Source organism: Diuraphis noxia, unplaced genomic scaffold (assembly GCF_037042655.1).
Source record: "Diuraphis noxia isolate RWA-SAM2 unplaced genomic scaffold, SU_Dnox_SAM2 contig0004, whole genome shotgun sequence".
NCBI classification, from domain to species: domain Eukaryota; kingdom Metazoa; phylum Arthropoda; class Insecta; order Hemiptera; family Aphididae; genus Diuraphis; species Diuraphis noxia.
The window spans coordinates 37343392-37365441 of record NW_028301714.1 but is presented as its reverse complement, the minus strand read 5'-3'; the positions used below and the strand labels follow the sequence as shown (position 1 = coordinate 37365441).

The 22050-nt window shown below is 32.5% G+C and overlaps 1 protein-coding gene across 1 annotated transcript in view; it reads right to left on the bottom strand.

Annotated features, from left to right (window-relative positions):
- The window catches only part of cv-2 (crosveinless 2-secreting protein), a 70360-nt gene that overhangs the window by 34044 nt on the left and 14266 nt on the right, over positions 1-22050 (bottom strand). The window contains exon 2 of the mRNA XM_089225478.1: positions 15502-15609. Coding sequence (XP_089081604.1) covers positions 15502-15586 — 85 coding nt within the window. The 5' untranslated portion in view covers positions 15587-15609. The remainder of the gene's footprint in view (positions 1-15501; positions 15610-22050) is intronic.

The window sequence follows — 22050 nt, the reverse complement described above, 5'->3', positions numbered from 1 at the left end:
ACATTCTCGACCGGAACGAGATTTTTAAATTATTAATTTAGTATTGAAAGAAGATGAACGTGGCCCACAATGAATACTGCTGATTTTCGTAAGTCGGTCGCGTTCTCGGGAAGTTTTTACAATAATATATCTTGTTGTTCATTATTGTTATTCTACTCCCAGTAAGCGTCAAACTTTTTCGGCAGTGTCCGTCTAGCCCAAGAATGCAGCACGCGTTTCATGTCACACAGGTAGTCGTATACTAAAAAACCGGATCGATCCGAGACTAACAAGTATAGTTACGATGACGTCGGATTGTACGAGGGCAAAAACAGTAAAAAAAAAGTAAATAAATATAAAAATATAAAACAAAACTAACACTCGTGTCATATTATAGAAGAAACCGCATCGACGACGACTGCTATGCCACTACTATATTCTGATAGGTACTAATGGCACGACGATAACCATGCATAGGTAATATAGGTAATGTGTAAGTGTATGTGTGTTTATATATTTATATATATAATTTTTTTTTTGAGAGAGAGAGAGAGAGAAAGAGAGCTAAAAGCGCCATGAATTCTCGATTTAAAATCGAGCTGATATAAATAACAAAAATAAAATAACAAAATAACAAAAAATACAATAATTCCGGAACTGGTATATGTATAATACGTAGTTATCGTACCGGTTGGGTCCATTAGGAGAGGTGAATAATATAAAAACACATGCCGAGGGTCATTTGTCTACGACGCATCCGAAGACGATATAATAAAACACGCGTTCCATTATAACGTAATATTATATCGTACATAATAATAATATCGTGTCCGCACGCTCGTTTGTATTCCGACAGCGTCTGAGGCGCGTGTTTGCGTGTGCGTTGTAACTGCGATTCTCCGCCTGAAAATCAGCGAACGTGTATTGGTCCCAACGTCTAACCAGTAACCCGGTATGAACCTATAATATGTGCGTATAATCGTATAATCGGTACACCCATATATTACAATGGTAGGTATACCGTATTATACGTCTTGAGGGGTTTATGGGGGAGGAGAGGTGATCCGTACCAGTAACCATCGGCCGTGGTCGAGTCGGACATCGGGCAGGTCTTAGTATTTCATATTTTTATAACATTTTTATAACGAAGACTCGATTTCACCGCGGGGACTATATCCGCAAAAACCTCAAATAATGGATTTTTCATTTTCATTTTCCAGTACACATTGCACATAATATGATCCACCCGCAGTGATCCTTACTGCGTAATACACATAATATAATATACTATTGTGTATACTATAATATAATATATATATTATGTTAGGATTAAAGTATTAAAAGGTGTTACTCCATGAAATGCTATACTCTATACTCTAATAAAATCAAACTGATAAAACTTGAAAACTCATAACGATGTGTTTTATAAATTCCCCGTCGTTTTTCACATACATACATCGTACTGTAATTTAATGCGGTTAATATTATATGAGATTGCGTAGACATAAATACATAATATATAATACACTATCTAATATTAAACTCCTATGAACATTTTATAATTGTTGATATAAGTTTGTGGCAGATGCATATTTTTCTCTCATGTCAATATGTACGCTTCATATATATTACACAGATTTTATAAAAAATATGCGTTCATCACTAATTGCATCAGATACCGATGAGTATTTCGTAAAAAAAAGGTGAATAATAATTGTGCAATTTGAATCAATCTTGTATACAAATGAAAAATAAATAATTATAAACTATTGTATATTTCTTAATAAATTTATTTCTTTCTTAAAACAATGAGATCAGTTAATGGCCCAGAAAAAACTAATTTGTAAGTACTTAATAAATTAATATCAATTAATTATTTAATTAGTTAAGTATTATTATTATATAATAATGTTTTGGACGTAATTATTTACTGTTAAAATATCCGATATTCATTAACTCGTTGTGTAATACGATATTAATAATTAATAATTGTTTAATAATAGCTACATTAATTTATTAATAATGTGAATTTTAAACATCACCTTATAACAGGAATTGTATGTAATTACTAGTTATGATAATCATCTTTGGATAAAATAGTTAATTTTTATGAGAAAACATTGACTTTGAGTTTCGAATTTGCGATAAATGATAGAACAACGATTCAAGGCTTAAATAAAATAGTAGGTATGTATCTATCATATGGTCATAATATATTTATTCAAACTTTTAATGCTTTTAATGCTCGTGTAATGTATATTTCTATTTTTTCATTTTTTTCATTCATAGCCGTTTTAGGAAATGCAAATTTTAAGTTAAAAATTAGTTCAGAGCCCAGAGAATATAAAACATAAATATCACAGTGTTTATTTCAAAAGATAATTGTAAACACGCTGACCCTTATCAGTCTCCTTACAATTTAGATAGTATATAGACACAATCATATTGCATTTATTGGATACAATTATGATATGTGTTTGCCACCGTCACACGGATGTTGGTAAGTATATAATATGTATTTATATTATGTAAGTTGATAGATAATCGTATAACACAATCGATGAATGAAACCAAAGTGTGTTCAATTTTTTCACTACTATATAAACTTCCACATATTTATATGATTGACGACGTAATTTCCGCAGAAAGAGAATCACTGCAACACTATTTGACCTGAATATCTGTATAAATTTATAAAATATTTAAAATTAAAGCGTCAGCATTAGGGTAATTAATTTTTTCTTAAAAAATTGTGTATAATAAATTAATATGTGCGAAAGAAAAATAGAACTTTGTCAAATTATGTGATGGTTATATAATGTTTAAATTTGAAACGAGCTATATGACTGAAAACGCTGCTCTATTGAAGTCACGAATTTTTAAATATTAATTTATACAGTATAATATGTACCTTGGTATCATTCTCAATTATCTTTGGAAAAAATGGGGGCATATATCTACAAATGGCATTTTTTCAGCAGTAGGTAGTGGATAAGACGTTTATATGCCATTAAATTGGAATTCTCTTCAAATAACTTTTGAAAATGTGCATTTAAATTTATTTATGTGTTACGGAATCACAGATATAATATAATATTATCACGGCGGGATGGTATATGGGACATGCTATAATTTAATGTTTTTAATGACGGCGGCGGTGTGATATCTACATAGAGTATTTACCCATATTTATTTTCTAAAAAAAATTCTTTCGGTTCGATGCCGCCGTCACAACCAAATACGAACCATAAGTGTTTTACCCGAGTGAACGGCATCGTAAACGACGCGTATACCGTTGATATATTAAACGAAATTTATTTGTAATACTTAACATTTGGGCTCGTGCAGTCAGAGCGCACAATATGATTATTACGCGCATAAAAAACAAATAATAATCTAAGATTTTTATCCACGTTTTTCGTATTAAGTTTTTTACGACTGAATAGCGTTTCTTATATTATTATATTCACACATTATGCATCACAAATATTATTATGGTAATATAAGTTATTAGCGACTTCGTTTTATATACTGGTAAATATCCGGATTCCGGGATAAACAATATTGTCACGAACAAAATATTATTATATCACAAAATCATTTGGACGAATGAAAACCGATATCAAAATAATCAAAAATGGTTGAACATCATCACGTCTATATATATATATATATATATATATATTATTATATATATAAAAAATGTATTCAGCATTAAATTTGTGATTAAATCAGTTGCACGTGATTTGGACGAAATCGACGCGTCCACATGCGCCGTTGACCGAATAATCGGGTGTCAGTCAGTTGATTCGTCGAAAGAATACGAAAACACCGCGACTTTCACACGGACACCATTTCGTTTAAACTAGTAATTTGTAATCGAAACGCCATCAAAAATAATCATAATGAAACCGTCGCCGTTGCCAAATACCAAGCAGCTAGAGCTAGACGCCATATGGGAACCGCACAAACGTATAAGAACATGACTTATTCACAATGTGGTAATACCATTATGTACCAGATCTATGACTATATTATATACTATAGTAAATAAACACTATCACGGAAATTATATATACGTTACTGTTATTGAGGTTTGAAAATTATAAGACCTATAAAATGGCCATAATCGACTTGCTCATAGTATCGTACGGAGTGGTGCATGGTTTTCTGTTTTTCTACAATAATTAAACGAGAAAACTGTAAATTGCGGTGGACATACAATATATATACATATACAATTTATACACAATTCGAGTGCGTTTTTTACGCATGCATTTTATGTATGTACTTTAAAATGTATAATATTATAATGCAAAATGTGTATGGGAAATGTATAGAGACATGTGAAATGATTATTTGCCACTGGTCAGTACATAATATCATTATGTATCGACAACCGACTTGCGTGCACACGATTAATATAAATGCATATTAAATTATTGAGTGGTGCGGAAACACGTCGCGCACAATTTATCATGTATCGAAGATATGATGCTGACGTGTTCGGCAACTACTACCAAATTTCACAAAGAAACTGTGATAGTTTCAAATTTTTGTAGAAAAAAATATATTAATGCCGTACTGTGACCATATTTAAAAAAATAAAACAGTATATTCCATTATGATGTTTTTAAATTAATATTATAGTATTAAGATGTTGCAAAAAACTTACAAACATATACTACTCACAAATATGTATAGGTACATTTATAGATAAAACAAAATACGGAATAATTAAAATAGACTTAAAAATAGGACAAAAAGCGTCCTGAAAGCAGTTCGTCAGGACAACAGAACACAAAGCTAAGATAAAAGAAAATCCTGTATAAAACTGGATGCATGGTCATCATAATATAATAGTGTTATCTTTCGTTGATTTTATTTTAAAAAATGCTAAAAAATGAATAAATTTAGCAATTAAATATATCATGTTAAGCGACATAAATGTTTTTTTTCTTTTTTATAATTTGTGAAAATTGAGAATTGTTAAATTTTTGTAAGCTGTTATAATTTACCATCATTTACAACGATTCATATTCATACAAGATTTACCTACCTCATCCATTATACATTTATTTATCATAAATAAATGTTAAAATCAATATAGGTTGTATAATATTGCATGACACCCAGACGGTCCGAGCCATTGTGTATTTTATATATATTTAAATATTTCATACTATTGGCGTTAGATCGTAAAATATTGTTTTTCTCTTATACTTAATACGTTTAAGTTAATTAGTTTTTGACAAACATTTTTAGTTCAGAAATATGTTGATTATTATGTTTGGTTTAGTTTTATATCGATGAAAATATTTTTAAGAATGTACATTTTATTCCGGTATTTTTTATGCAAAATTATTAAAGTAATCCAATTTGTTTTTGTACCATATTTTGATATAACAAACGAAAGAAACAATTTTTTATTAAATATAGGAAAGAAAAAAAATCGATTACACTGTGAGTTCATCGAATACGTACGCGAACGGTGCAGGAGAAGGGGTGCGTGCACATAAATACCCTAGCAGCTCACGAACCTTTCAGTTGGTTTCGGAAGTGCTGGTGTGTCAACTTCCTGTCGTTCACCCCTCGACGAGCTTGTTTAACATAAAAAATAAAAAATAAAAATACAACTCGACCACTACACTCTGTAACCCACGACTGTCCAATGCCCATATACTTTATTCTCTCAAACCTACGAGCATTATACGACTTATGTTCTTTGGGCCGTACCCAAATTGACATATTTTAGTGTGTCCGGGCGATTTTGGCATTTTTTCGTGTTTACCGCACTTCACGTTAAGATTCAACGAGTGGGTTAAATAATAAACAACACTTTCAATTAACTCCCGAGGTCAGCCACGATAAATACGTTCTACAGACGCTCTGTTTCCGTTTTTTTTTTAAATCTTAAGCCAGTCCACGATAAAACCAAAATTTTAAAATGCATATTATGTGAGTGGAAATTGAACAAAACGGACACCATAATGATATAAACACGTTATAACACAAGTGTTATGGTTCTCGTGAAGGTGCGCGATGTTACAATCAGATATTAATATTATTATCATAATTACCTACTCATATACATTGTATTCATATTATCGTTGATTATAAATACTAGTTACGAGTAGGTCTAGTATATTTTAATATTAAATCAATGAATAACGATGACTGTTTTCGTATAAATTATAATATTTTATTCATATTACAATCGTAGCTATAGGGAGTTACTATTAATAATAGTATATTTACAGGCCACGTCAAAAGTGTTTGACACTCCTGACATATGGGCCGAGATCCGATTCGTCGAAAAGTATTTGTGCGATTCTCCGGAGACCCCGGGGCCAAATTCGTCGACATACTCCTTTCGGCTTTCTCAGCCCTCTCTCTCTCTCTCTCTCTCTTTCTCATCATCAATAATCCGAATAAAAAAAAAAAAACAATAATTTACCGGGACGAAACGGACCTGTGCTGCAGCAGTATCTATGGCCCATAACGACGACGAGCACAACCGGAAAACCCGTATACTTGACTCGCACTTTGTAAACGCGCAGTTTATCAACTATATAGTATTATCATTAGTGTTGTTGTTGTTATTATTATTATTATTATTATTATTGCTGTTTGAAATGCGAGCGCGATAGTCTCAGCAGCCGCACATGTGCACCGCTGCGGGACACCTAAACGCGCGGCCGACTGGTCACTACCATACAACTATAACGGCAGCTTGACCTTGCGGCTGGTGCGCACACACGTAATAGCACTGGGCCGCCCGTTAATCTCGTTTTGAATGCGCGGACGGAGGAGAAAAAAAACGCAAACGTCGATAACCTAGAAAACGGCTGCAAGGGGAAAATATTGGAAAACTCGTCGCTATTTCCGCGAGATTCTCGGCTGTGGTGAGTGCAGTCGATATTATTGTTAATAGTAATCCCCAACTCCCATCATCCCACGTAGGAAAAAAAAATAAGCCGTTTAGGATTCGAAGACAATAAATATCATAATATAGTAAATATTATATTGAGTGTTTGGCTTCAATAACAATGATCATAACACACACACACACACACGTTCATGCACGAACGATGCAGACGTATGTGGTGGAGAATGTCGGTGATTTATGCCCACCATAATATTTATAACATGGTTTTTACGCAAAAAATAATTCGAGTGTTGAAGTGGATTGAAGCACCTTGGAAGAAATGGGACGATAATTGACCAATTAAATGTATTTTGGTAACTGTTAAGGACACTTAAAGAGCAAATGGCAGATATCACTGTTCAGAGATAGTAATTATAATATTAATGATCAACCAGATCAACACCTAAGATATTATTATAAACCTTGTGCTCAATGTGCTTAATCTGTGAGTGGGGTATTACGAAACGAGTACCACTTAATTGTTGCTTAAACATTGTTCGAAAGATTTGTAAAATACAAATAAAATGTTACTCTCTGTCTGTTTTAATTTCTACCGACTGCAGCTATGTCTGAACGTATATTTTCTGTTCTAAAAATACTAAAAGCATTATTGGCTTGTGAATAAGCATTTAAAAAAATTTACTTTGTATTAATTTGAACAAAAGTGATTTGGATTAATATCGCAATATAGGAAAAAAAAAATTTATGAATTATGAATATAACTCTCCTAGAAGAGTAAAAAACATTAGATTGGACCTGTTGATTAGGTAATACAATACATAAATATGTGTGTTAAACTACGGAATTTCATAGCTAGATTTCAATAAAAACATATTGTACAAGTCGCTCATAAATTTAAGTAGGTCTTCTATAAATAACAATCACAATTCATATTTACATAAATTAACAAAAATTTGATTTCGACTTTGATGAACTTCCTTATAGCCCCATCCCCATTTTACAGCACCACTATGACACAGCGACGCATGATATTATACTCACCACATCATATAATACCTATAATAATACTGTGTACAATGTACATATAATACGGATGATGATCGTCAGACACAGATAAAATAGTAATATTATAACACAGACACAGAAACTATACACCGTACCCTAATGGCTAATATAGGAATACGATAATAACACGGGTCATACAATAATGATCATAAAACGAGCCCTATACGTAATATGTGGACAGATAACAGATGGATTCGGGGAGATTATAATATTATTATTATTATTATTACTGCTACTACTAATATACTTGTGTTTGTTTAATTATATAGTCGTGTACTTTACGGTTCACCCGAATGACACAAGAAACACACAAAGAGATTAAACGCGACGATGAGATATGAAGACGTCGCGGTGCACATGCATCAGTATGCACAGGTAGGTGGTATTATTATATTATATTACTGCAGTATAAATGAAGATTGCCGTTTACCTTTTCACTCTTTTTCTCTCACTCTCTGTCTCTTACCTTCTTCCCACCGCCACTGTCCATCGCGTATCCAATATATATTTAATATCCACATCCCTTTACAGTACTTATAAAATACCACTCCAGGCGTGGTTTTCGTCACATCCTTATGCGACGTGGTGATTATCGACATAAATATTATGAGCGTTCGCTCGGTAAAACAATATCCCCCTGTGCACGCAGTCCTGAGTGCGAGTGATTAGTGTGTATAATGGTTTTTAAATTTAAATCTTCAACATTTATTAGGAACGTATGAATGACCTTTATGATTAAAATTCGAATTATAAAACTCTCTTTTAAATGGATTGTGTAAAGGAACAGGAATGTTGAAGCCATGCCCTGCTAACCTTACCACCACTGTCAACAATACCACCACCGGTAATCCAGAAAATAAGTGACCGATGCCTGATAATATACGATATATAGGTATATGATATTATAGATAAATAGGTTTAACTTGACGGAGAGGTGATGCTAAGAAGGCGTAAGCTTTAACATCGTATCCCCAAGTTAAAAATGTTAACACTATAATATTCCATGATAAAAAAAAAACACGGTATGATGACATATTTTCTAAATTTTGACGTACTTTTCACACGAATCATGCTTATTTCGATTGGACGGTAAATTTCCAATAAAATGTATTACTTTTAAATAGATAATCATTATTCACAGAAATTAAATAAAAATTCACCATCGTTTATACTATTTTATTATGTATGCATTTGTACGATTAAATAACCTAAACAAAGAAATACTAAACAAAACGCAAAATACAATTTCATAAACAAATATTAAATATTAATTATAATAGTTATTGCTGATAAGTGATAATTTAACCGATCGACGTGATGCCTACGTGATGCCTGCGAATCACATAAATGTCATCATCATATTATGTTATTTTATCATGTAATAAACCATACCTATAAAATAGATTTTAAATGTTTTTAATTTCAAATTGTATTCCGGAATTATTTGTTGAGTTTATTTTTCATTATCTGCAATAAGATGATTTTTGGGGATAACTACTCTGCTGCAGAGGATTTCTGTGAGCGGTGGTCAGTGTTTAAAGTAACCCGTACTGCAGCAAACAACTTCCATGCAATTATTATAAAATACGATATCGTTTATAGTTTGCATGTTATGTTAACTATCATAAAATATTTAAAATTGATTACTGAATATATTAAACATTTAATATTACATGATTACTGTGATTCGGCGACTCACCAAAGCAAGTATTTGGTATAGGTATAGGTAGTATACCTATACATAGCACTAGAAGATAGAGAAGCACCCGCGGGAAAACGAAACGTCCGCGACTCGTTGGTGCCCTCGAGTTCCTCTGTAGTATGTATTACCTATATGTTAAGTTAACGTATAATAAAAACCTAATAGGTTTTTTATATATGTCATTTATTTGATTAGCATTTTAAACATTTATAATAATATATTTTACAAAACATGATATAGGTACCTCTCTGTGCTATCCGGCCGTAATGTGTTTAAAGAGTGGACACAATATTTTCTACAAGGTGAATAATATCAAAATGATCGTAAAAAATAATTTATGTTGATTTATATATTACAATATCGTTACAACTTAATTTGAACAAGTACGAACATATTTTATTCAATTTTATTTTTATTTTTAAATAAGGTTATTTGAGGAAAAACGAATTGTAAAACTGTTTCCGAATGTGACATAAACGCCTGGTTATTTAAGTAGATAGCAATACTAAAATTGTGAACATAATATACACAATTCGTTATTTTATTTTCAGCGATCTTTGATGTTTATCGGATAACAATGAAAATCGATGCATATTCAATCATTGGCGAGAATCGTTAACGAGTGTATTACGATGTTTTAACAACCGGAATTCTATAAAAACAAAATTGCACAACTTAATCGTGTAATAGTTTTTATTTTAATGTGCGATAAAACGTTTACGCTATTGTGCGCGAAGAAAATACAATATATTTTTACTATAGTAAATAGATGTAAATTTTATATGTGTCTATTTCAATACAGTTAATGTTTTTTTATTATTCCTGCAGACAAAGTGGTTTATATTATAATATGTATAATTTACATTTGTCGCATTTCGTTCATTATATGTACTGCACAAATGTTTGATATTTGAAGGAACACTCGTACCCGAATATCATGTCAAATAAAATATTATACAAAACGCATAGCGTAGGACGCAGGTTGTTTTTCTTGTGTTTCAGTATATGCGATGTGGGAGATCTGCAGAAAACACCAAAACCACCGTGAAGACGGCGGCCGCGGCGGTGGATACCAGAGTTTACGACCTATATCGTATTATTATATTATCATGTATTGTCGTTGTCGTCGTCCCTTGTCGGGTCGCTACAAGACATACCCAAGTCCGACGTCGGCCATTTTGTCGTAAAGGATTGGCATTGCCAACCGCATGCGGAGGGCTGGCCGGTCTTGCACGACCGGCTTGTGCAGTAAAGAGTAAAGACTTCAAATTTATCACGGCGATTTCATCAGAACCGATAACACACACCGCACAATGTCTGTCTGTCCGTCTGTCGGCGTAATTATGTGTGCACAATGCGCGCGGCGCACGTTAAACGCCAGACAGACACACACACACACACACACACGCATATATATATATATTATGTATTATAAGAGTAGAGTGGTTGGTATAATAATATTATATGTTACAAACGTATCTTACACTCGACAAGGTCCCGCGAGATTATTATATTTAGTTTTTAAAGAAAATGTTTTTTTTTTTTCAATCTAAGTCGGGTGTGACGTCCTCATCGGTATGTTCTTCGCGGCAAGGGCGTCAAAAAAAAAAAAAAGCACATTATAATAATATATAATATATAATGTACCTTTATGTATGCCTGCGCGACGTACAATAATAAAAATAATTATTATTATTCTCTCAGTGGTCATGTGAGTGCGCGTATATTATGTGTGCATGTGTGTATGGCTGGCAGTCGAGGAAATGAAAAAAAGATCCAACGCGTTGTCGTTAATTAAATAAAATAAAAACGTAATTAAATAATGTAGGTACACTGCACGGTATCAGGATATACATTCTATATGTATAATATTATATTATATAGTGCGTTACCCTGTGTAGATACGCTGCAGCCGTATCGGGGAGCGCACAAAGGGTGTGACGAATTCAGTAATTAATAATATAGTTTTTTTCTTCCCCCACTCACCCTTCCACCGGAACTTTCAAGTATTCCGACTTGGAGTACGCCGCGGATGACGCGTCCACCACAATGCACGCGATAGTAACAATAATATAATGAATTGTGTTTCCATTGGTCGGCAACCCGATAAATCTCGGTCTATATATAACATAATACATATTACCTGCCTACGTATAGGATTGTTATACCGCGGTATATAGATAATGAGAACATGATTTAGGTCTGTTGTATAAATGCATACCTATAAACACAGACATATAAATAGGTACTAACTTTCCTTTCAATCTTCAGCTTAGAATATCAGTTCATCGTGAGAACCTCGTCGATCCCCCACCGCTTTCCTCGCACCCTTAAAACGCCAATAATAATAATCGGGGTTGGAATTTTTGACATGTCAATATATATACAAGTATACAAGTATATATATATATATATATATATATATATATATATATAAATACTTGTATGGCCATAATATTATATTGCAGGTCAGGTCAGGTATTTTGTAATAAGTACCCACACCTAGCCTGGTTATATAATATTAACTTGGTTTTCGTCGCACATAAAAAAATGTTATCACACCGAAGTAAATATATTTAACGATATTGATATATATATATCATAACTATTATATATTATTAAGCACAATGATTGTACAGGTACCTGCAAATAACATAGTATTGGGCACCTTTAAAATAATAATAGGTATAACTAATTTCTATGAGTAGGTATACTTATATAGGTACCTATCTCAAATCAAAAATGCATGCAAAGCCATAGTTTTACTAAATAAAAACAGCATAAAAACATTTATAGGTACATTTTATTATCAAAAACAAAACACAAACATCTGACAGGTTACAAATGACGTATAACTGTCGGTAACTCGTCAAACTCAACTCACAAGTCGAGACCTATCATAATGGAATTGTTTCTTTTTAGAATATCTACAGTATAAATTGCGTATTGCGCATTATTATAATCACGATATCCTAACCTCCCCTCATTTTAGAATCATATAGTTACTATGTATTTTATACCATACAATTGCATCGATAGGTAACACGTCAATATTTATTTTATTTTTTTTTTTGGTTTCGAAATATTTTATAAGATACTCAATAAAACATAAAATATGAAGCTATAAATAGGTATCAGTTACATTACATTACAAATACTAATAATTCGTCAAATCCAGCGAGTTTTTAATTTTAAATTAAATTCATTAATCAAAGACAGTATGATATTATAATATTGTGTGTACTGCAGTGTACTATTTGGGATGCGATGGATTATTAAATTTAGACATATTATTATTTTTTTCGCCATTCATCGAGATTGAAAATTATTTATCTATCGAATTCTCTGCAATGATGTCACGATAAAAATGTGTTTCGATGCAATGAACTATGAATCCGGAGCACTTAGCAAAAAAAAAAAAAAAACAACAACTATTATAACAACAATCATTTGCCGTCTCAGCCCTTCGTCGGCCACTAACGGTTTGTCGATCAAGCACCCCCGTCCCCCGTGTACCTATTTAACTCCGAAGGCGTTTGGTCGCGTTAAATCTGCAAGACATGCGTGTATAATTGTGCTACAAAAATAAAACTCAGATTTCGTTTCAGATCGCCGACCGCGGTGGACTCATCTCGGGCACTTATAAATAATGTTAGTGTCACGTGAAGTCGCGACCCCGACCGAGTTCCACGATGATGGCCGAGGGGTATCACGTATACACCACAGAAGATTATATGTCGCGTGTATATAAAATAATGCATGTGTAACGTTATAACATTTATGTAAATGCGTCGTTGGCAAATGATTTCTAGGCAACCGTTTGCCCGTAATGGCCGCGAGTGAGATGTCCCGGACATTTCTAGTCACCGCGGGATGATGGCTGAGGCACGCGTGCGTATATTATAATGATAATAATGTTATGATGTCATTGATCCGTTTCCAAAATATCCAGACGCGCGACGCCGTTGCGGAATGAACGATCCGTTTGGTTAATGCGTGGTATAAATATACAGGATGATGAAAAAAAAAAAAAAAATGGAAAACGGTTATTTACGATTTAGACCTGCACTTATGTGCGGCCACTATTACATCTGAGTATCTGACGGCCGGGTCGTTGCGACGATAGTCACACATGCATATGGTTATTTTATAATGTTATGGTAGGTAGTTGATGATATAATATTTTGTAGACTATTATACGTGGATAACTTACCACCCATAATTATTCTTACATTTTCAGTATTATAATATAAGTCAACACGTCATCTAATCTCAACGGGCAGATTAAATTACAATTCAACGTTTTTACCAAAATTAGGTTAGGTTAGAATAGGATAAGTTTGTGTTGTTATAGAACTAAATGGATTTCATAGACGGCTAATAAACCTGTTAAAACTAATACATACAATATGCATTACTATTCCCAAGAACATTTTCCTAATTTAAATTATAAAAATTAAAATGAGGAAAAAGTCATAAAATGTAGGCATTGATTTATTATTATTTTACTGTTCGAAGATTATTTACTTGGATAAACGGTAATATTATGTTATCATTTATCATGATAACAGTATAATATTATATTATAATACATTCTCAATGTATTAAGATCAACGAGTTTAATATAAAACATTATTTTTGAAGAAACGATAGGATCGTTTTTATGGCATGTATTTACTATAAATACATCGATTAAAATATTAAAATGTAAATAGTGAAAACGAATTAGTAATATCTTTTAATAGAACGCCAAACAAATTAAACTTATTCTATTATACAATAATATTATAACGAAACAAATCGGATTTATCCGGTGCCGAATTCGCTCACTAATATACTTGAGTTCACTCATCGCCGAATTTCCGAGAAATGGACTAGATCATTGTCCAAAAGAGTTGTTTAAAGAGGTATTACTCATCTCGTCTAAAAACGAAGTTGTAATCAGTTGGCTTGACGAGAAATCGCATATTCATATTATTACAACATTATGTATTTATATTATATACAGCATGACGTCACCTACACTCATCTCCACATAACAACCTTATGGGGCCATTTGAAAAAAAAGAAATATTTAATTACTTATTACTTATTATTATTATTATTATTTATTACTTATTAGTAATGAAGAGTATAACTTATTACTTATTTTATTACTCTTCATACCGCGGCGTGCTTTGGGTTTGCCTATATTATTTTGATGATACCTACTTGATCGGCAATATTATTAGTAAATAAAATAAAAAAATAAATTATGATGTAGCTACACATAACTGTATACTACAAAATAGAATAATTCGAACGTTTAAAAAAAAAAAAAAACACAGAACTAATAATATTTAAAATAATTTAGTATCACTAATACATTTTCAATAAATTAATGAGATTTTAATGGTTTTTGGAACGATATTTTTGTTTCATTTATGTACTTAAGTTTTTACTTGAAATTAAATTACAATTGCTTACATTTTTTAGTTCATATTCGACGAAATGGAACGTTTTTCTGAAGGTTTTAATATTATGTAAAAATGTGCATGCGACAAGAAATGATATGTATGGGTATACCTAATCGTACTAGCATAAAAAATTACGTGCAATTTTTTTATCACTCCGGTTCGAGTTGCCTTCAAGTCTTTACCCTTTTCTGAAACGCCGCGACGACAATATGTGCTCTGTTATACATAATAGTATTAGTAATATATGATACGCCCAAAGAAGGATGAAAAGAAGAATCTTAATCTTCTGCCGCGACCGGCTATTAACGCGAACAATTTATTTGACAAAAAAAACACACACACACACGCTCGTGAATGTATATTATATATGAATAAATAATAATAATAAAAAAAATTGTGAAAAAACTTGCCTCTGAGTTGATTGGCGAACATCCCGACGGGCAACATCAGCCAAACGGCAGCAGCTACGACGACGATTATTCGACAGTGGTCCATGGTTTGGCGGCTCTCTGGTCAACCTGAAAGCAAAAACCCACACAAATTCAATTACTGCACTGCTCTGCTAATGCTAACACTAACGCCCGAAGCGTGGATTTCGACATAATATACAACTTGTTTTGTCCTTTTTATTATTAATATTGTCATTATTTGATATTTTATTTCGCGGCTCTTTCTAATCATGTGCGAACGTATAGCAATATCACATAATAATAATAATAATAAAATATGTGTGGAGTATGTACCTAAAATATAATGTATGTAATAAACCTTTCACGTGGATGAAAACACGAATCATGCGATTAAAATCGCATCCGAAGATTATTATTATTATCATCGTTATATTGTTACTATTATTATTTTTTATTATTATCATTATCATTGTGATTGTCCTCACTGCTCACACACAACCATATATAAACGTATATATATATATAGAGTTATATATGCTTGGTTGGCTGTTTTGACGTTCCGAGAAGCTGCACATATAAGAAGACTAAGAGAGTGGAATGGACGAGAAGGAGCGGTAGTAATCGGTCCGACAAAGATTACGAAGACGACGACGGTGCTTTTTAGCTGACACGGTGTGTTTTTTGTGTGCGTGCATGTTATAATAGCCATTAGCCGCTATATTATATCAACGAACGTTTTTAATTTTTTTTCTTATTTTTCTATTACCTATTATATACCTACAAGTATACATACATTTTATTATACACAATGTGCTCACACTATACGTATACATTATACGATATACACCTCCAATATACGCGTGGGACACGTTGATCTTTTGAATTCAATATCAGTTTTGTTTCAAATACATTATAATATGATACATAGCCGAATAATAGACGTACCTATATATATTTTCGATTTCGTGAATAATGATCGAATAATACCTACACGCAGTATATTATAATATATATACACGCACTACCTTTATATAATATTATATATCATAATGTGTGCCATTATAAATCATTAGGTACCTGCACTGAGTTTATAATACTTGTTTTTGTTTCTAAAAATATAATAAATTATCATTTTTAAAACGTTATTATACCAAAAAATCATCGCCTCGTTTGAATCTATACTGATAAATTGAGATATGGACACTTATTTGTAGTTCGGCTCTAAATGAGATTTCTAATACATTATATAGCTATTATTTATTACTATTGTATTTTTTTTTTAACAAACATGACAAAATTTAAGTGATTTGCCAGAGGGGCGTACCATGGTTTACCGACGGCCTTGTTAGTTGGAAATAAAATACAATGTTACTGTGCGTTTCTGATTGTATCGAGCGAAAAAATTGAAGCGTCTTCTCGTAAAATATTTAAACAAGTTCATGAATGATCATAAATCAAAAACTGGTCTAATTAGTTCTCAGACATGAATATTAAACTTTTTTCATCAAACGTTCCTGTGTATAGTGAAAAGGATTTTTTAAGGCTGACACAACTACTTATGTCATTAAACAATTTATAGGATTTCATATTATGTTTTTAATGTATATAAATATAATATTTATAAGGAAAGTATGCCTGATGTAATGATGTGTCTCTGTTTCTATAATTAATTTAAACGTAGACATGTAAACGCGGTTGAGTTCATATTTTTCAACACATTACGCTATAATTTATAAACAAAAATTATAAAATAAAAATGAAGTACGGAAAATATAGATTCAAAACGATTCCAAGTACACATCAAACAATTTTTGATAAATAATTAATTATATCGAGTATCGAATAAATTATATTGAAATGAAAACTCATCACAAAACCTTGAAGTGACTTTAAAATTTTAAAATTTTCATTTAAAAACTTTTAAAGAAAACAAATAAACTCTTGTCAAACAATCGAGACGCCACAATAAAACTGGTAATTTCCGATTATTTGCAACGTATTAAAAACAATATTTACTATTGCAAATGGGAGCAAAGATGCATTTATATCACAAAACATAATTTTAAACTGCATAATATAATATTCTCTTCTAATTAATAATTCATCTAGTGCGACGGAGATTGATGAGTCACATAGTATTAATATTGGAATAATGGTAATTTTTTTACAATTCAAATTTTCAATTTAAATTTCCAACGATTATTTTCTCATAGCTATAAAATAATAATAATAATAATGGATATAATAATAGTTTTGGTAATAATTTTAATAAAAACAATAATATTGTAATAGTATAGGTAGTAATAATTATTATAAACTACGCTGTGCATTGAGTGTCTATAGTATTCTATACTATTATATACTTATTCGATGATTATAATTTATAAAATACTCGAGCTGCAATATTTAAAAAAAAAAAATCGTTTATTAACTTTACTATATTAAGTCGTCGTGATCGTCGTAAATTGTGATTCAAACGAATTCGATTAACCGGTATTATTCTATAGAACCACCGCTCTAGTTGTAAAATATTCGCATTTAAAATTAACTATGGTAAAATATGCAAATTAGACCGGGGTTCAGCGTGCGTTGCAGCAGTGCCTGCGACACGAATCGGTTTCCTAGTACACGAAAAAAACGTACTTACTACATCCTGCGGTGGCAGGACGTAAAGCTTTTTACACGTCGCACCACGACGATGTTTTTTAATACCTACCTATGTTGTAGCTGTTTCAAAAATAATCCATTTCGGACCGACCGTATTATACCTAATACTACCATATAAGTACCATACTATTATTATAAAATTATTGTATTGTATTATTACAATACGAAGTGTATACATAGTATAATAATATGTTTCTCGTAAATTTGATTCTCGTGTTAAAGTAACTCAAAATCACCCACGCACTATATACGTATTATATTATAATGGCGATAATAATAATATGATTTACCTACAGGTATTCATACCAGTGTGAAACACAATATTATATCACCGAAAAATGCGTTGTGGTTGGGAAAAAGTTAACGACACCAAAGTCTGCAGAGGAAGAAAGCACTGCGTTTTATCATAATATAAAATACGTATATTTGTATTATAGTATACTACTATATGTGTGTTTAATCCGCAACACCTGCAGAGTCTCGGCAGTACTTCAATAACCCGAAACGGTTTGGCGAATTTATTCAAATCTACATGATATATCATATTACAATGTTCACGCGTCAACAGTAATATTATAAGTCGCAACCGCTAGTCAGATTATTCGTCTAAATCTCTTTTTTTTTTTTTATGCGATTTCCGCGCTATCGTGTGCGGTCATTCGCGAACCCGACTGAAGACGTCACGAAATGTTTATTTCACCATGCGTACAACTGCAGCAGTGATAAACAATATTATTATAATATTTTAAAAGTTCCGATAGCTGCCGATACGGATTTATTCTCATATGAAATACTATCCAGCATTATAATATAATTTATACACATATTAGGTATATTATATGATTATTATGATTTTGAAGTGCGAATTGTTGTTCGATTATTATTGTAGAATATCGATTTTGTGACGGGTTTATTCGCGATTCTACACCCCAGACTTACACGCGCACATAATATATCATGATTATATATTTAACGGTGATTGGGTGGACGTCTCGGTTGGCGGTCGGGACTCATCCAAGTGTCTAAAGTTTAAAAGACAATAATTTGTCATGCCGACCATCCCCCGCGAAACCACTATCGCAGCGCCTTGCCCCTACACGGACTTTTTAAGAGAAATTTAATTCATTTCAACGTCCGTCACTTGAAATAAAACCATGCGTTCAATATACTATACTATTATTGCTGTTACTACTACTACTATTATTATTATTATTATTTTCTAAAATGCATACGCCGTGGTGGTGGCATGCGCGTTTATTACGGGAAAAAAAAATCAAACTTCCCCACAAAATCGCCAATTGCTTTTCGCCGACGACGGGCGGTGATACGAACGGCGAGAACACTCTATATAAGAAACGCGTCCTCTATACGATTGGGCGGCAAAGCGGTCAGCTTCAGTGGAGATTTACGCGCATGTAATATTACGTCGCGCGCACTGCAGGCCGATCGACCACCCACTGTCTTTTTACAGCCGCTTTTCCTCAGAAATTTCATACTGCCGACGGAATATAATATTGTACTGCGTGTTTATAATATTATTATATTATATCGAAAGCCATAATATTATACAAGCTATATTGCACTTAAACTCGAGCTTTATGCCAAATCTGAGGCCATAATTGTATTATAAAGCTCTATCGTTCGGCATCGCCTATATAGGTACTTCGTTTTTGAAATTCCAACGAAATTCCCCAAAAATATGTACCACCGCTTATTTTGTATTTACCATATCATGAAGTCGGTTGTTTAACGGTTAGGGTATCTATATAGATTTACATGAGGTCTTATAATATTATAAATGAACCTATATAGTATATATACCGATATGCACAGACGCACAGTGTAAAAAACTTCCAGCGTGAGACCTTGTCTGTAACACACAACAAGTGGTAAAACTGGTGTAGAATCATGTCAGGTTTAATAAGATAATGGTATAGAATTTAAAAATTATTAAATATAATAGTGGGCTAAAAGTTAATTTAATAAATTTAAAAAAAGTTCCGTATTAATGTATATAGATATCATAATAAATTATTCACAAGTATGCAATACAGCATTTATATATAATGATAAGATACTTAAATAAGTACAATGAATATCACGGTACACAGAGAGTAAAAAGCATAACAAATTTAATTCGATCTTATCGTTCGTACACTAAATAATAAAAAAAAAGCAGACAAACACATTATCATTGTAAAATCAACACATTTCAAAGCTTCACTCAGCATCCCAAAACGTGTTTTACTCTATAATATCTATACCGTGACACAATATTGCCATAAGCAGCTTCGGATGAGAAAGACACAAACAGATAGAGCACAAAAATACCGCAATAATGTTTCTCACAGGTCGTTGTAATATCATCAATATAAATTAACTGCATTATTAGGACTATTGCGGATCGACAAAAGTACCTACAAGAAATGCAACGAGCACAACGAACAATCATTATTGTTTAAAAGACTATAATATCATACTCGAGTGATTTATACAGAGAAAAAATATAAATCGCACTGTGTTGGCGCTCGGTCGACGGGCGAATGCAGCTGCGGAAAAGGACCGTTGCTGTAGCTGCGGTATATTATAATAATAATAACGATAATATAATAATAATAAAGCAGACGACACTTAAAAAGTCGCTTTGGATGGGTCAGTTCCGAGATCGCTGGACGCGCGGGCGGTGGGCGTTGCTCGTAAAACGCGTCCGGAGGGATTTTTACATTTTGATTCGTGGCCATAATAACGTATATAAAACAATAAATATACTGCAAAATACACACACAAACATACACACATACGCACGTGTGTGCGTTTCGTACTTAAGAAAAATAAAACCTTCGGTCGCGCACATAATGATTTATGCGGTTTTATTTTAATTTTCCAGTCTCATTCCGCCGGCCGGCCGCCACCACCGCCCTTATATTTTGCAGTCTGTAAACGGTTTTCCTCGGCGCAGAACAGTTTATCAACGAAGGCGACAACGGGTAACAGGGTAGGAGAGGGTGAAAGGAAACGGAAAAAAGCACAAAAAAACATCCAAACGCTTTTTATGCGACGGCCGAGTTTGACTCATAATAATATAAGTCTCTCTCACTCTCTATCTCTCTCTCATTCATTCACTCACTCTCTCGCTCTCAGTCGAGTCAAGGAAAAGGCGGCGGTCGTTGTCGCTGTCGACAATAAAATAATGAATGGCAGCGAATGCACTGTACGAACGGGGCTCTAGTAAAATCTTTGGAGCCACTTTTTTTTTTCGCGTGTGCGGCCGATAATAGTAAAATATTATGTACAGCGGTGAAATTTTCACAATGTTTTATCGACTCGATGATGGCGGCGAAGTCTCCGAAGATAACCATACAACTACGATCCTTCTGCCATAGTCACCCTTTATATTAGATATTGCAATATATTATAGACTTAACCAAACTCTCTGTTTGTCATGTTGTCATGTTATTTAGCATAATATTAATTGTAAGTCGATTAAAATCTTCTACCTAACCTTACTTTGATTTTTTCCACGTGATATTTACAATCTATTCTGTAGACTGTAGAGATTAATAAGCAATATTATATGAAAATGGTAAATTTATTAGGTAAATTTTAAGTAACTAAAATTTTCAGATTATGAAGAGATCGCCCATCATTGCTGTACCTTTCTATGACGTAGGAAGGTGCAATTGATCATGAAGTGTCTGCACCAAAAATACTATTATTATTAATTTGTGTTATTGCAAAAAATAGATACGAGGACGAACAGATACGTATTTAGGCTCTGTGAGATGGTAGTTTATAAAATTATACTATATCTTTATATTCCATACAAAAGGTTGAATGCACTAGTAATTATTAGTATAACGAATTGTTTAATTTTAAATTGTA